Source organism: Schistocerca nitens, chromosome 3, assembly GCF_023898315.1.
Source record: "Schistocerca nitens isolate TAMUIC-IGC-003100 chromosome 3, iqSchNite1.1, whole genome shotgun sequence".
Classification (NCBI taxonomy): domain Eukaryota; kingdom Metazoa; phylum Arthropoda; class Insecta; order Orthoptera; family Acrididae; genus Schistocerca; species Schistocerca nitens.
In genome coordinates, this window is record NC_064616.1 from 747223008 (window position 1) to 747241788 (window position 18781).

The 18781-nt window shown below is 39.3% G+C and overlaps 1 protein-coding gene across 1 annotated transcript in view; it reads left to right on the forward strand.

Annotated features, from left to right (window-relative positions):
- Positions 1–3186: 3186 nt before the first annotated feature.
- LOC126249745 (zinc finger protein 492-like) overlaps positions 3187–18781 on the forward strand; it is a 41794-nt gene continuing 26199 nt past the window's right edge. Inside the window, exon 1 of the mRNA XM_049951425.1 lies at positions 3187–3567. Coding sequence (XP_049807382.1) covers positions 3566–3567 — 2 coding nt within the window. The 5' untranslated portion in view covers positions 3187–3565. The remainder of the gene's footprint in view (positions 3568–18781) is intronic.

Below are 18781 nucleotides of genomic sequence, written 5' to 3' on the forward strand. Positions count from 1 at the left end.
ACATGGATTATTGTATTGGACTGATTTTCGATTGCAGGTTACTGATGGCTATGTCTTAGACTCAAATCTGTGCTTTGGACTTGTAGTTAGTGTGAACTGTTCTTGTGCCTTGTGTTCAATAAACATGATGTACATCACATCACAACGATAATATCAACATTTAAAACAGTCATTCATCCCTAAACCATTAAAAGCAACAAATGCTGCACACTACCTGAGACAAATTTCAAGGAAATACAAAAAGAGTAATAAGTCTTTAATATATTGCCTGACAGAAAAAGTAAAGCTCCCACAAGTTTAAGAAGAATGAAATGAAACTTTATGGGTCAAGAGGGCATGTGATGTTATTTCAGTGCCAGCCGGTGTGGCCGAGCGGTTCTAGACGCTACAGTCTGGAACCACGCGACCGCTACAGTCGCAGGTTAGAATCCTGTCTCGGGCATGGATGTGTGTGATGTCCTTAGGTTAGTTAGGTTTAAGTAGTTCTAAGTTCTAGGGGACTGATGACCTCAGAAGTTAAGTCCCATAGTGCTCAGAGTCATTTGAAGCCATGTTATTTCAGTGATTACGAAATCGAATAAAATACAAAGACTTGTCATTAGGAGACCACTTAACAGTGTGATGGTGCACCCCCTCGGGCCTGGATCCATGTACTGATTCGACTGAGAACGATGTAATAAATCCATTGTATCCTCTCTTGAACAATCTCGTCGGAAACTGTTGCAACTGGTTCTTGATTTCTTGAATATTGGCACTGGGATGAAGTTGACAGCTGAGCTAACCCCCACACATGTTCTGTCAAGGACATGAGTAGGTACTTCAACATTCCACAGACAGCTCATAGAGACCCATGCCATGTGTGGATGAGTATTGTTCTGTTGAAAAATGGCACCACAATACCACTGCATGAGAGATAACACACAAGGGCACAAGATGTCAGTGACATGACATTGTGCCATCAGAGTTCTCTCAGTCACTTCCAGCCATGTCGTATCCTATGGCTCCCCACATGACAGTACCAGCAGGAACAATGCTGTGCCTCTCCAAAATATTGGAAGAATGTGACCTCTCCACATATTGCCGCCATACTTACCAATAATGATCATCCAGTGAGTGCAAAAACGTGAATCATCGCTGAACACAATGTGGTGTCATTCATTAGCAATCCATCTTCCTGGTCACTGCACCACTCTCAACACAGGCATATTCATGGCAGGCTATGCATGGGGCAGTAACTCCCTTGTCCGGCTGGTGCTAGTCTCTGGCCGATGGTATAGGATGACACAGAATGTTGCAATGAGCACATTACTTGTTCTCACATGCCAGGCATAGATGTAAAGGGGTTACAAAGTGTACTTAGTGCACAGTATTGTGATTCCTTCTTGTGGTGATTAGACATGTTCGACCATAACCTTGAGGATGAGTATGCCTGGCTTCATATTCTCATGCAGTCCAACACTGGGCCACTGTCACATTCAAAAGCCCCACATAGCTGGATATTGCACCATTAAACCAGTTAGCCAGATGGAGACCTATAATGAGACCCTGTTCAAAATCCATCAAGTGCTGATAATGATGTCTCACATGAGTACACAGTATCATTCACAGTGATCACTCAACATCTGACGCTGTTCACACCACTGATATATCCTACCTGCCCTGGTAATGACACTAAAAACGAACTAAGCTAATGCACTATGCTGGCAGTTCTGTGTGTCACGGAGAACTGCATTTTCATACCATCTGAGGGTGTGTATGTGTGCAAAGTATCGACATGCGACCTTGTCTTCTGGGTGCTTCCCTTTTTTGTCATGAAATATAAATATACAAAACCATTGAAAAGTATACCATACAAGTCACTGACACTGTAAACATATGAAAGGGTGTGAGGGCAGAGGGGTAGAAGAACACACTCACACAAGTGTGCACTCTATTAACAAGGACCAGAGAAGAAAACAACAAGTAATCTATTAAAGTATGTGGAACTTAAATCGTTAAACTGTTAAATACAGCCGCGCGGGATTAGCCGAGCGGTCTCAGGTGCTGCAGTCATGGACTGTGCGGCTGGTCCCGGTGGAGGTTCGAGACCTCCCTCGGGCATGGGTGTGTGTGTGTATGTCCTTAGGATAATTTAGGTTAAGTAGAGTGTAATCTTAGGGACTGATGACCTTAGCAGTTAAGTCCCATAAGATCTCACACACATTTGAATTGTTTTTTTTTAATACAGTGGGAGGAGATCCCTGTTGTTTTCTTCTCATTTATATGAGCACAACGATAAAAATAGTCCTTGTCTGTGGACTAATCATATTTATGCATGGATCCCCCTCTGCTCATGGATGACTTACTTGTTAGTCATGTTGATAACGAGGAAGGGGTTTTCTACTTCTCTGCATATTTTCATTTCTTAGCATTTTTTCGTGCCAGTTTTTTTATGCTCTTTGCGGACTTGAAAATTGTATGGAATTACAGCTAAGAGCTGCAGTAAAATTCAGTAATGAGAAATTTCCATAATATCACAATGTATGTGTATGTAAACCAATCACTACATTTACATGCAACACATCTTCCGGAAGACGAAAACCTAATTTCGAAAACCGTGTTTGCTTTCGAGTTTACATGTTGAGCTCAGAAGCGGATTTACTAGCCCAGTTAAATATGGCGCCTCGAAAACAGCTGTTACAGTTTCTGATTTAGTCAGCACAATCGCTATTCCTCTTCAGTCAGACGCGGTATAAATAGCTACAGCCTAATATTTCTACTTGTCCGTCACTGTAAAAAAAATCCACTGCGTTCATATTAACCGAAATTTTTAAAAACAAGACGAAACCTGACAGCGCAAGCACATTTCAAAGCCGGTTGCGTTTACATAGGAGCGAAAATCCTTTGCGGAACTGGAAAACCGGCAACTACATGCGGATTTCCAGAATCGATTTTGAAGTGTTAACATGACCACCCAGGATCGGTATTGGGAAATTGGTTAACGAAATCCGGTTTTGGGAGCCCCATGTAAACCAGTTGACTCTACAATGACAGGACCATGTTGCGGCCGTCTTCAAACGAGTCACATCGTCATCGTGCCTCTTTCGACTTAGGTGCCTTGGTGGAATATATCGACGCTTGCAGCAGAAATGCATGGGCTATCGATATCCACTGTGTATATTGTATAGTGCTTCCTAATGGCGGTTGTAGGTTGATTGTTTTCATGAAACGCTGAACGTTATATACATACAATGTTAGTAAAGTTTTTTCATGTAAACAATCTAAATAACGGAGTCACTTTAAGTGATGTTTACTACGCGGATGTTTCAGCCTATGAATAAAATATACTCGTGAATCACAAATACACAAGGGAATAAACGCCATAACGTTGTTTAACAAGTGCTGAATTATAAATAAACACTAAAAGCTATGCATGGTATAGCCAACCCTTATTGCTTTAATGAGTATTCCCGTATGTTGAGTGAGAGAGTGCAGCTTACCACTTATTTAAGTGCAGACGCTAATCGTCGGAAAGATGCGGCATACTAAAGTTGTTCGGTGACTTACTGGAGTTTTACATTGCCACATGTAAGTGCATAGTTCTTTTACATAACATCGTCATTTTCATATAGTATGAAGAGCGAGGATTCGAATTTAATGACGGCTCACGAAATCTTTCGGCACCATACTGCCAGATATACATTTCTGTTTATTTGTTTTTAATTTGACAAGGACGCTGTCTAAGTTGTATTCTTGAAATAGCAACAATGAACATTCTTCTGATGAAATAATCTGCCGCATTGTTAAAAGAAAACAGCCCAGCAAAGTATTAGTGTGTTGTGTTATACGTTTTCTCAAAAGTAGTAGCATGGTGGAGGGTACTGCATGAGTTCTGACCTGTCAAGTTTACCTCATTTTTTAGCATGCTATATCTCTTTCTTGTCTTGTTGTTGTTTTCTTGTATCTGTTTGGAGGAATATCGAACGCTGTTATTCTTTAAATCAATGCAACAGATATATGTCTTTGTTTTATCACCTCTGCATATGTATTTAAAGGATATAACCATAATTCGCAGTCGCGTGTCATTAATGAATTTAAGGAAGCTGAACAAGTAGGGGGAATATACGGACATAAATTACAGAAAGAAATCTGCTTGTTATGTTGTGATTTTTTCCCAAACCTTAAAGACAGATGATTCCTAAAAGATGAGATTTTTTAAGGCTTTGACATTAATTTTCGTAATAAAATAAATGAAAGGTATGCACACATGTGTACGTGGGTAATTTAGAGCTCTGTTTAGCAAACATCCTATTTTTCTTGGATGTCGTGACATGCATGTAGATAAAATATTAAGTAGGAAATTTGAATGCATTTTATGTTCTGAACTTATTGTAATTGAAATTAGTAAAAATTTGTACTAGTTTTCAAAAATATTTTCAGGAGAGATTATTGTTTAAATCAGTCCTCATGTTCCGACACTTTTTTTTTCTTTTTTTTCCCCTCCAGATATCAGCAGTTTGGTTTGAACACTGCAAATGATTAGCCACTGTGATTTCATTTAATTATAAAATTAAGAATTTAAAGTGAATAAAAGACATCCCAATAAAATCTTTGCTCCATCAGATTCTGGTGTTTTTTTTTTATTTCTGTGTTTTATTTTATTTTTATCTTTCAAAATTTGCCATTCTGACTGACTATAGGTAGTTATTATACTTGGATTTTTATCTCTCTAAGATAAGAACAGGGTGTGACCTTAATTAAAGAATGATCAGGTAATTTTGCCTGTGTGGGTTAGAGAAACTGTGGAAAACGTTTTCCTGAAAGGAAGACATGATTTTAGTACCCTAAACATTCTGCCATCACTATCATTTTTATGAAATGTAAGGTGGACATTTGCTCTGCTCTTTCCCCCTTTCATCCCCCCTCTTCCACCATTTTATGTAGGACAAAGCATGACATAGAATAAGTTTTTAGTGCTGTTGTGTTAAATCCACTGACTCTTAGTATCTACAGACTTCTTAGTATCGTTCATGCTATTGGTGATAAGGTGCAAACTTTTACTAGCCTGTCTCACAACCCAGCTCTATAATGGAAACATTTCTGTAAGTACTTGCAGCAAGTTTCTGAAATTAACTTCTCAAAGCAACTTGTGGAAGTTAAACAGTCACAAGTTTTTATGCTAGTCTAAGCATTTGCAGAAGTTACTTGCTAGTGAATACACACCTTAACGTTCAGCTCTCATCACGTTCTTTGAGGCCTTGATTTCTATGGTTGATGTATGAGGTTACTCGGTTTAACATCTTCTGGGTGTAATGCAGTAACATTTTCCCTGTATAAACCATACTTGAGAACATGCTGTATTGGATAAGTATGAGGAAAGAAATCTGGTATAGTCTTGTTGGAGAATCAACCTGCCATTTACCTGAGATAATTTTGGGAAATCACGAAAACAGACACATATATATTAGGATTGTTATATTGGATTTGAACCCATTCCTCTCAAATATAAATCAAATGTCTTAAAAGTAGTACCTCCTCACTCAACATCATATTTTGCAATCACATTAGTTGCCTCCTCATCCTCCGGTCTCATCCCTTTTCATTCTTTCCTCCGATGTTCTCTCTTTCTACCAGTGCTTCCCCATTTCTACCAGTGCTTCTAATTCATGTGTCTGCTGATCACTGCTTTTCTTCGTATATTCGCACCTCACTTTCTCTCCTTTTGATCCTTGTTCACTCTGACCTGATCACTGTGTTCCTTTCATCTGCCATCGTATTTGACATCAGTTGCCACCAGGTCTTACTGTGTTAACTGTATTCATTCTGAATCATAAAGCTATATATTCCTCTTACAAACTTTTATGAGAGAGAAAAACTGTATCATACTCTACCTGCTTCAAATTTTGTTTTGACCATTTGAAATATCATAAATTTAGACATTTTCAATGCCCAGGAGAGGTGCTGCAGGTGATTTTATGCTGTTAGCAAAGGCACTCGCATCACACGTCTGCTGCCATAGCCCATTAACGTCATATTTCACTTCGCTGTTGTAATGGATACATTTGTTGTACATCCCACATTGCTTTCTGTGGTTATTTCAGGCAGTGTTGCTTGTCTGTTAACACTGACAACTGTATGGAAGAATCATTAAGTAAACGCTATCAGCCACTGCGTTGTCCATGGTGAGAGATAATACCTGTAACTATGGACCTCGGAATAAAAAAATTCTCTAATGATTTCCAAAATGGAATGTCTCATGCATCTATATCCAACCACTATTCTGTGTTCAGAGGCTGGTGATTCTTATCATGCAGCCAGAATCACATTGGAAACTTTCTCACATGAATCATCTGAGTACAAATTATAGCTCTGCCAATGCACAACCCTTTTATATCTAGTGTACATGATTCTACCACCATTTGTATATGTGCATATTGCTATCCCATGACTTTTGTCACTTCAGTGTGTTGTAGTGTAGTAGCTTCATGCTAATGCCAGTGCTGATGGCAATGTAGCATGATTACAACATCAAAAGGACCATTGAAGAGTTACAAGTAATGTAAAACCATTCACCATAGACAGTAACTAGCTGCGTACGATTAGCGACCACAGAACTTTGTTTCTACAGAGTATTTACATTAGTTACATCATCATGTGCTTCTAAAATAAGCACTGTCCAGCCATCTAGGTTTACGTTTTCCATTATTTCCTTAAATTAATTAAATTGAATGGTTACTTTGAAAACAATACTGTTAATTTCCTTCCTCTTTCTTGTCCTATAGAAATATTCTTTCTCCCCTTCTGTGTACATTAGTGATTTTGAATCCCTAATTGCTGTCTGTGTGTTCTATACACCATGATTACATGCTATTATTTCATAGGGTAAGTGCAGCAAAGATATTTTAGATTGTTCCTTGTTTTCCATAGCTTACTCCCCCCCCCTTTTCTGTGTGTGTGTGTGTGTGTGTGTGTGTGTGTGTGTGTGTGTGTGTGTGTGTGTGTGTGTGTGTGTGTGTGTGCAGACGTAAAAGTAGTGCACAGAAGCTCAGTACTCTTTAAGCACATTAGCTTTTTAGTGCCTGTTAGCAGTAAGTGTCGAACTGTCTTTCAGTTCTGTACATCCTTAGGTCAGATTGGATGGCTCTTGGTCTTTTTAATACAAGTAGTGAGTTGTATTTTGTTGTGAAAGTTGCTTAGGGGCAGTAAGTTTCAAGCTGCTGTTCTCGGCTGCATCAGTGATGTCTGTGCTTCCTCACATGGCGCCTGGGAGCACTTGACACTATAGTGACATCTTACAGTCCTATAGTGCACATCACCTCAAAGAGCAGTGGTAATTACCCCTAAGGGGTAAAATGGAATTACCTGAGGGATAAAACAAATTTGGCCACAAAACTAAATTATTTGTAATGGATCAGTATTTCATAAGATTGTAATACTAATTGTGAAAGTTACCAATAATTACATCTTTAATGTCAAATACTAGTATTAATACATGAGATACAGTGATGGAGGTTACAGCTTGTGAAACAAATGCATGAACATATTCCTTACATAATCCACCCACTACATACATACTTTCTACCATATGCCTATGACAGTAAAATAATTGTGCCATATGTGTCACATATGCTTACATATCTCATGAAAATGTCTTCTCCGAGTTGTAAGTAATTCCCACAATAGACCAGAAATTATTTCATTATTCACTTCACAACAATAAACAAGCTGATCTACAGCACAACACTATGGTAACTATGTAATTGCTACCACACTACCATTGTGTCTGCACATTATTATTATTATTATTATTATTATTATTATTCATGTGTAGACCAGAAGAGGACCATGTGAAGCGTCCACTTAAGGTGATATTTTCTTAAGTGCCACAGTTCTTCTTATGTGCCACAGTTCTTTCATCTTCTCACTATGCATTTTCTTTCGTTAATCCAGCCAGGTTGTTCCTGACTCGAATTTCTTGACCTCTTGGCTCACTTTCCACTTGAGTACTTTGTGCTTGAATGTTTGTCATGTATATCTGATTCTGTTATTGCACCATCCTTCAGATCTCTCCTGACTTCAGTAATCCACTTCATGTTTTTGATGCTATCTGTATACTCAAATATCTGTTTAATTTGTCAGGTGTCTGGAATTCTCTTGATATGCCCATAAAATTTCAGTCAGCATTTCTTCATGTCACGTATTATCTTATATATCTGTTTGGGTTCTTGCTTTCTTTACTATCTGTAGTCTCCTTCCAACTTATTGGGCCCTAGGATTTTTCTGCTGACTCTCAGGTTCCTTGATATTTCCTAGTGCACTTTTCCACTCCAGGATGGATGTTTCTGGTGTGGTTCAGTTTCTGGCATGATGACAGTGTTGTAATGTCTCACTTTTGCATTATGTAACAGGCATGATGTAGATGTTTCCATTCCTCAAGAATGCTCTACTCGATCTTTTGATTTCTTTGTTCTTCAGTTTCCTTCTGTACCCCATTTGCCCATTATCAAGTCCCCAAGGTACTTGAATTTGTAAACTCCCTTGATGTTATCATATTTTGTCCTGATCTTTTTGATTTGAAATGTGCTCTGTTTTCTCAAAGTAGATCTGTAGTCTGACCTTTTAAGCCTTCACCAGTGAATGCCAGACTGCCGGTATCTGGGGGTGGGGGGTACTAGCTAATATCTGATCTCACTCATGGGTAATAATTCAGAAAGGTCGGGAAACACTGTCATATAGTGTTTCTAAGTGTAGGGGGAGAAAGTGTGTGCAGTAGGGAGTTATGGAGAGGATGAGGTTTGTTCATGTATGGTGACATGTTGATTCTCCTTACAAATTGTTGCTGCAGACAGCAGTGAATGAAAATGTATGAGCACTAAAGGCTACAGTCTGGAGGAGAGCAGTTATTTACATCCATTGGCACTCATGGCAGTGCACTTGAAACAAGACTAAATCTCACTGGCTGCCCTTAGCAGAATAGGTTGCAGAGAATGGTTCAAAATTGGGCCGCCTTGTGACACAATACTGATTTTAAAAGGGATGGATTGCTATTATCTGTGAGTGATTGGTGGACTGTGCAGAAATTGTATGTCTCCGTGCTAAAGGTTAATTTGGGCACCTGTCACTTAGTTGTGCCCATACACCTTAAAAACGGCTATGAGACAGTGGCTGTTGCTGATAAGGTACCTAAAACAGCAGGAGTCACCTCACCTCTTTGGAACTAGGTCCAGTCTTTCTGCAAGGCTTGGACTTGCATCGAGCAAGGAATTTCTCACTATTGGGAGCTCAGTTGTGAGGCAGGTAATGCATCCCCTCTGGGAAATAACAGTCAGATCAGGAAAAGTTCAGCTCTCATACAGTATGTTCCTGACAGATCATGTTCTGAATATGAAGGAGTCTCTGGTTACAGGTATTGAACCCAGAAGATACAGCCAGCCACAAGTTATGGCTCATATTGGCAGCAGTGAGACTTATTGCCTGGCTTCAGAGGATACTGTCAGTTCCTTTCAGCTATTGGAAGTAGTAGTAAAGAAGGCTGCTTACACTCATGAGGTGGAGGCACAGTTTGCAATTTATTGTACCATTCCACACACCGACTGCAGTCCCCCAGAGGCACAACAAATTCTGTAACAAATGCATGTTTCTTGACATTCACTGTTAGATAGAGCCATATTAGCTTGTACAGATTAGGCATTAAGTCATTCACTTCATACAAGAAGCAATTATTAAAAGCAACAGAGTAACTATGGCATGCACATGAATATTTTTTAGGTCAGAGAAACCCCCTTTGAAGGCTCGACAAACAGTTTGTACATCACAGAACTCTAAATGTGTCACCTGTGTTTGTTATGGAGCAATACACACCCTTGCAGATCAAAAGAAGTAAATGTTAACCCTATATTTGCTAACTGCAAAAACATTCATGGTAAGATCATAGAATTACTCTCATTTTTTGATGGTACTAGTGTGCTTATAAAGCTTAGAATAAAAAGGTAGCTTGACACAAAAATAAATGACAGTAAATTCTTAAATTTTGAATGGAATTTATGTTGGGGAAAGCAGATTGGTCTCCAATTGTGGTGCTGCATTTATCAATGGAAAAAGTCTCACTTATGTGTAAGGGGATAAATCCATACTGGGAACGCCAAATAATCTGGATGAAGATAAGCATCATAAGTGGTCCAAAAATAGACTGTCCAATCCATCTGTCAAATGCCTCAATAACCACCTTTTGCAGTTTAGATCACTGCAAGATGTGAAGATATGGTGGAAGAGAGTTGATGAGGTCCTGGAAAGTACCAACACGGATGTGGAGCCATGCCGACTCCAGTGGTTTCTCAGTTGAAGATACATGGTGTGACAAGCCTGATTGAGGTTGTCCCACAGATTCTCGATTGGGTTTAAATCCAGGGAGTTTTGTAAACTCATCCTGGCACTCCTTGAACCACACACATACACTGCAAACTGTATGGCACATTGCATTGTCCTGCTGGTAGATGCCATCATGCTGAGGAAAAACAAATTGCATGGTTGCATGGTTCCCAAGGATAGGTGCATACTTGTGTTGATCCACTGTGCCTTCCAGAATAACAAGATCACCCATGGAATGCCACAGAAATATTCCCCAGACCATAATTCTCCTCCCTCCAGCGGACCCTTCTGACAGTTGTTGCGGGATGTTTGCTTTCAGATGTTTCATGCCGTACAGTCCAATGACCATCTGTCCGATGGAGCACAAAACGTGATTCATCTGAAAAGGCCACCAGCCACCACTCAGTGGACATCCAGTTGTGGTATCGACATCCAATTTCCAGCCTTTGTCGCCAATGAATGGCAGTCAGCATGGGTGCATAGACCACGTGTCTGCTGCAGAGACCCATACGCAGCAATGGTCATTGAGGAGACACTCTTGGTAGTCCTCTGGTTCTTCTGGGTGGTCAGCTGGTTAACTGTTGCATGTCTATTCACCCGTAAACATCACCACAGCAGTCGTTCACCTGTCATCTGTTATCTGTGGCGCACCACAGTTTCTGATAGCACCATTCCACCATGCACGTATACTTTAACCACGGTGGCATGCAAAAAGTTTACAAACTTAGCCATTTCAGAAAAGCTTCCACACATTGCACAAAAGTCAATGATAAAGCCCTTTTGGACATCAGATGAAATGTTCCGTTTTCACATTACAATGATATGCGCACTGTTCGCTGCCCCCCTCCCCTCTCACCTCCCCAGGCCCCTCCCCGACACTTTATATACCCTCCACTGCTAATGCTGCCACTTGCCATCTGTGCATAGTTATTGCACATTGACGTAAAACTAAGGTGGTGGTCACATTAATGTAACTAGACCGTGTGTTAACCAGACATCGCATTGACCAACCGCATAAGTTTCAACGCTGCAGATAAAGCTGCGAAATATTGCTTTTAATGGCTTGGTCATGTTATTGTAATAACAAGAGATTTCAGTTTGTCAGCTGTGTGTATATGTGAAAAATGTCAAGTTACACTGTGATTTGGAATCCACATTAAACTGTAGGTTCCCCTCTAACTGGGCTTCTTAGTCAGGAGAAAGGGAAGGGCATACCAATGAATCTTCCTGGCATATTAAAACTGTGTGCCGGACCGAGACTCGAACTCAGGACCTTTGCCTTTCATGGGCAAGTGCTCTACCATCTCAGCTATCCAAGCACAACTCATGACCTGTCCTCACAGCCTCAATTCTGCCAGTACCTCATCGCCTACCTTCCAAACTTCACAGAAGCTCTTCTGCAAACCTTGCAGAACTAGCACTCGTGGAAGAAAGGATACTGCAGAGACATGGATTAGCCAAAGCCTCGGGGATGTTTCCAGAATGAGATTTTCAGTCTGCAGCAGAGTGTGCACTGATATGAAACTTCCTAGCAGATTAAGACTGTGTGCCGAACCAAGACTCGAACTCAGGACCTCTGCCTTTCGCGAGCAAGTGCTCTACCAGCTGAGCTATCCAAGCACAACTTGCGACCCGTCCTCACAACCTAAATTCTGCCTGTACCTTGTCTCGTACCTCTGCAAGGTTCACAGAAGAGCTTCTGTGAAGTTTGGAAGGTAGGAGATGAGGTACTGGCGGAATTGAGGCTGTAAGAACAGGTCATGAGTCGTGCTTGGGTAGCTGAGATGGTAGAGCACTTGCCCGCGAAAGGTAAAGGTCCCAAGTTTGAGTCTCGATCCAGCACAGAGTTTTAATCAGCCTGGATGTTACATATCAGCACACACTCCGCTGCAGAGTGAAATTCTCTTTCTGGAAACATCCTCCAGGCTGTGGCTAAGCCATGTCTCCGCAATATCCTTTCTTCCACGATTGCTAGTTTTGCGAGGTTCACAGAAGAGCTTCTGTGAAGTTTGGAAGGTAGGAGACGAGGTACTGGCAGAATTGAGGCTGTGAGGACGGGTCGTGAGCCGTGCTTGGATAGCTCATATGGTAGAGTACTTGCCCGTGAAAAGCAAAGGTCCCTAGTTCGAGTCTCTGTCTGGCATACAGTTTTAATCAGCCAGGAAGTTTCATATCAGCGTGCACTCCACTGCAGAGTGAAAATCTCATTCAACTGCATACCACTTCTAACTTGGTCATGTCTAGTAAGGTATTCAGTGTTCAAAGAAGCCTTTGGGTTGAAGACAGTTTTACCTGACTTCTAAGACTGGAAGGCGTACATTTAAAATGGGTGGCAGAGACAAAGATTAATGCATCATTGTGGTAAACTTGTTTCAAGAATATTATATTCACTATTTGTGATGCTAACTTATCAGATTTGGTAGCAAGAAACTTGCTAAAACAATCAATTTAGTGAATGTAGAGACAAGGGTCAAGAACTAAAAGACTATTATAACATCAATGATCACTTGTTTTGAATGGAAAGTTAGTGAAATTAGAAGATATTTCTGCTTAACAATTGCGGCAAGGGAAGGTTACAAACTAGCTGATCAGCAAATGCTGAAGTCTGTCTAGAAGAATGTAGAAGATCTACAGCAAAAATTCATAAATATTCTTTGCCATATGCTAAATAATTTCATAATCTGGAAGATAGTGAGTGGGTGGAGTGATGATTGTTCATTAAGACACTTGTGTCCCCAACAGAATAGAGTGTTTATGGCAGATTTCAAGGAAGCAGAATCCTTGTTGACAAATGAATGCTTGACATAGAAAATACAAACAGGTTCAGCTACATAAATAGTGTTCAATAAATTTGAAAGCAAGATCCTGCCTGCCAAAGTTTCAAAACACCATAAAAGTTATTTTATCAATGTTGGATCTTGTTGGACTCTTTGGCTGTATTCAATTATGGATTGTTGATGGAGAACACGACCAACAACAAACACATTTAAAAAGCTTTAGTGTACTGCCAGAAAGGGCTTCGTGATATCATACCCATTTTCAGAAGGCTACACTTGTTTTGTAACAGTATTAGATTTGTCACTCGTATGTTGTCTGCCCCCATACTGCATAAGAATATTTGAGTAGCTACAGCCACCTATATGGTGTTAATGTGTATGCAGTTGATAACAAATAAAGTGAATTATATGCACTTACATTTGTTCTGTTGAATGGCATTTTGTCTCATTTTGATCCTTTTTGTGTATTGCAATTCACCCATGAAATAGATCACTTATAAAAACTCCTCTCTGACCAGTTCTTGAGTATTATTTGCCAGTTTGTGACTCTAATGAAACTGTATTAAATGAACAGAGAGAGAGGAGATGATCTTGTGTTTGTTTATCAGTGAGAGGGAGTTGCAGAAGTGTTTGGCAAATTCTAGTTAGAGATGCTACAATAAAGGAGATGTACATTGTGGAGAGCTTTACTCTGAAAGTTCCAAGAGCCTATGTTCCAATATTAGCCAAGAAGAGTGTTACTTCCTCCAGTATACATTTAGTGTTGGCCACAAGGTTAATATTGGAAAATTCAGCCATATACAAAGGAGTATCAACAATGGATCTTCACAGTCTGCAAATCAAGTCAGAAATGAGAAAGTTGACAAAATTATTGTGGTCCACTTTCAACTCTCTGCCATAGACTGCACAGTGCTTATCAGAATGCAGATGTTCATGTAGGTGTATGGGGGTATTCTTTGCTAGCTGCCATCGGAACAAAAACGAAATTAATAAGGGAAAATACAAAATTTGGTGATTCAAATAATGGTTTGGAGGAGTCCATGAAAATTTAAGTTGACCAAACTTTAAAAAACTTACAACTCCAGTGTTAAAATATTGATATGTCACTTTGATTGTAAATAACACATAAACAGAATTGAATAATGTGATATCGAGACAAACCCATGTTGTTAATACAGTAAATAAAGTTATGTTGAGGGAGAAAAACAAACTGTATCCTGTTGGTCTCACCACTTCTACCAGTGTCATTCTTTATGAAGCAATGTGGTGTTCTAACCATAGTTATTGTTGATCACTTAAGAGAAATGTTGTATGTTTTCTCTTCTAGGGGAATAATAGTGGTAAGAGCTTTTCTAGATTAGTTACAGGATCCACAGATCATTTGTAGGTGATATCATAATTATGTGAAGATAGTCACTTTATGAGCTATTTAATATAAATAGTATTGAAATACTTTCCTTTGCAAAACATCTTGCAAATGTGTTAATGTAAAAGTATAAAATAATTTCTAAATTAACCTCACCATTGACTGCCATAAACACACAAACATTTAGATTGTAGAAGTAAGTATATAATCCTTTTACACTATGTCATTCAGCTTCTTTTCAAATTAGGCTTTCTCATCCGTCATTTCACATTACGTAAATGATTAATGGTTACAAAATTATCAACAACTTTCTGCGCTATAGTTATTTTCTGGTATTATTATAATGGATAAAAGTAATCTTTCCAAACTGTAATTGAGGAGTGGAATGTGAAAAGCATCTAAGTGCCAAATCACACATTTGTCAGGAGAATGAAAAAACAATGTATCTATCTTTAATGAAAAAACAATGTATCTATCGTGGTACATAAAGTTTTTTCTTGCATAGAAGAAAACACCAACCAGTCACTGGTAATAATTCTATTTATTTACACAAGCAGTGCCGTTACTGGTTTTGAAATGACAGGTTCATCTTCAGGCAGCTGTTCATATTGTATTTGTTGTTAACATTTTTTCCAACAACTAATATAAAAGACAAACAAAACATGAACATCCATCTGAAAATGAACCTGTTGCTTTGAAACTGGTAACAGTGCTATTTGTGTAAATAAGTTGTGTTATTAACAGTGGCTGGTTGCTGTTTTCTTCGCTGCAAGAATCAACTTGTTTTTTACACACAGGCACAGTCTCAAAAATGTCAGTTTTCAACAAGATAGCAGGCAAATTTTTTTTTTTTTTTTTTTGGTACAAGTGCCATTAATACCGAAACACTGTGTTTTATTTGTGATAATATAAGCACAGAAATATAGCATTAGGTTTTTAACTAATAAAACTGTAACCAACAAAAACCTTTTTTCATATTTAAATTTTGGAACTTCAGAGGGAAGTACAGCTAGGCACAAAGACCATTCACCATCTACTAACGCATATTTGAAAGACTTTCTCAATGGTTTAGCATCTGGATCAAATATAGGGATATTCAACAGAGTACCGAGAAAACAATAACACTGAAAATGCATTTTCAGAAAAAATGGCATTTAAAACAGTTTTCATTTTCACTATTTAGTTGTTTACAACATATTTCATGGGCAAAAAGTACTGTGAAACTGAAAAAAAAAAGTACCAATGGGGTATATTGATGGCTGTGGGGATCTATTGGAAATGGTTTCATACCCTAGAGACCTCACCAGTTTCAAACTCTATAAGGCAGTGTAGTGGTTAAAACATTAAACCTGTATGTGGAAGAGCTAAATTTGGATGTGGTTATCCTTAATCTAAACTAGGAGTCATCTTAAAGTGTTAACTTGGCTCCGTGGTGTTGGTGCTTAGCATGATTTGTGATGCACCACTGCAATCTCAATATGGTGGAGAGTGGGGGTACCCTGAAATACAACACATGACCTGTAGGGTGTAAAGCACAAATATCACATAAAGCAATTTGTGTTGTATATTTTGTGCAGGTGATGCCCCACATATCGTAAGTATTTGCAAAAAGTTATATTTCAAAACCACTAAGTGCTTCTGATAAACTGATTCTTTATTTACTACCAGTTTTAATCATCTGATCATATTCAGTTATTGGAAATTTTTATGTACCTGTAGATGATCAGATGATCGAAACCAGTAGCAAATAAAGAATTATTTTATCAGCAGCTCTCTGTGGGTTTGAAATGTATGTTTCTCATGTAGTTGTAAAGCTGTTCCTTTTCATCAGTGGAGCTGTGTGCATGTCATAAATTCATGAAAAATCTCTCACTATTTAGTAAAATACAACAATGTCTTATTTCATTTTCCAAAAATTCAAAACAGTCTAACCTTAGCCATTGGTTAGGGTAGGGTTGTCAGGTCTCCTGTATTTCTCACGTTTTCGCCTATTTTGACTCTTTCTTTAGTCTCACATAGTTAAGAACATTTCTCCCATATTTCAGTCTGACATATTATAGTGTGGTTGAAATTAAATATTTCTTAAAATTTTTAATTATTCAACTTCGCTTATCAAAATATTCTGAGCTGTAGATCGAACTATACATTGGCAGCATAGCATTGTTCTAAAACAGTAATGAACCTACTGTGCAGCACATCAGCATCAGTTTTACAGGCATAGACTCAGATGTGCATGGTATTAGGTTGTAGCCACATGGAACAAAATTGTGAAGTTGGTTAAGCTAAAGACTGGAAGCTGAAGGTATGGAATCTCCCTTATTTTCAATTAGAAAACCTGGTAACCCTTGTCAGGGATACAAGTTTAATGAAGATAACAAATACAGCAGAACAATTGCTATAAACATGTTTCTCATCCATGTTCCATACCAGATACTGAAAAACAAGCAGTAAACATTCTGGATACAACTAGGGATAAACAGATGAGCTTTTCATGGAATCATAATGTGAAATACGGAGACAGTTACCTCAGGAATGGTACAGTGAATAACAAATTCACCACATGAAAATGGTGGCTTCAATGGTGAACTATCCATGACTGTTGCCTCATGGTTTCACAATATGGCTGGCTGAGATAGAACTGCATCCTCTTTAATACATTCCTATGAAGAAGTACTGCTGTTAGTGTTTAGAATCATTTGTGGTCATCTCTGCGGTACTCGCTGCTCATGTTTTGTAGAGGACACAGCTACCAGAGCTCCCAAACTCACCTTCTGACTGCAGTGATGCTGGATGTGGTTAGAATGGACTGTGGTGCTATTGTGATCTGTGGGGTGGTCAGCAGTTGGCTTTGGTCCTGTCAGGCACCTGGTGGTGGTGGCAGTTCACCTTCAGACCTAGCATGGTCCTCATCCGGCCATCCAGAGTTAGCTTTTTCGTGATTTCCCCAGATCATTTAAGAAAATATCGGGATGATTCTGTTGAAAAATAGGTTACTGATTTCCTTCTCCATGCTTCCTGAATTAGAGCTTCTGCTCCAACTGTAATGATGTTCTCATGGATTAGACCTTAAACCCTAGTCTTCCTTCTCTCCTTCATCTGTGGATGGTGGTTGTGATACTGGTTCCTTAGTGTTTATCATCTCCCCCCCCCCCCCCCAAAAAAAAAAAGGAAAGGAGAAGATAGTGGGCCAGTATTTAATGTGGACACTAAGTGGTATTGCTTATTTTCCTACTATTGTGGACATCACATCACTGATACAAAAACATCAAGGCCATATCTTGTTTTTGTGGGTGAATGCTACTGCACCCCTGTAGGGCTCTGCACCACTGCTGGCACTGGGCCTTAGAGTATGAGTGTGGTGCCAGTTGTCCACCTAGGCTGGCAGCCACACCTCCCACTGGGCACAGAACTCTAGATTCTGCAGCAGGAATGAATATTCAAAACAAAAAAAAAGGGCAGGGGAGCAGCTGCTGCATGTCTAATAGGAGCCAGTATGCTGCCCTGCACTAACTGCCATGGAAGGACTCAGAGTGCTGTACATAAGATACTCGAGGAGGTCATGAATGTTGTAAACTGAGTTTCTCCATAAATGCTATTGTCATGTGTATGGCTTAGGCTGCTATGACATTAGAAGATAGAGATCAATGTACAGAAGGAGATAAATGTGAGCAATCCAGAGGCAGAAATATATGACAAACGAAGTTGACAGAAACTGACATAGGCTAAATGACTTATGTATGATGCAGCACTCAGTGGTCTGCATGTGATTCAAAAAGGAGTAATGTTGTCTGTGTACACACAGTCCAAGACATGAACTGGTGCAGTACTAGTTGAGATAAGATGCGAATGCTGTACTGGCCGATGATCTGTTTGGTATTCTTGTTACTTGCTAATGAGTAGACATATCTCTATGCAAGTTATTTGGTAGTCCCTTGTAGGAGACTCTCCCAAGATCTTGAATCAGAGAATTGTAGAGATAGCAGTGTGATTTCCCTTGCTAACTTCTAATCTTCCTTCCTTTCTTCCGCCTTTGCTGACACACTTCTTTTGTTGCAAAGCCATCTTCACCCTTTGACAAGCCAAAGGTGATAGGGAAGGGCCATAAACAGTTGGTAATTCAAATAAATTACGGTATATGGCAATAAGGGATGGGAACGAGCACCGTATTCACTCGATCTACATTGGAGATCTATTCAGCATCTCAAAGTGTTCATTCTAACAGCAATCTTGAACACAGGTTACAGCCAGTTGTAGATTCTTGTTCACATCAGAACAAACAATGCTTTTCACT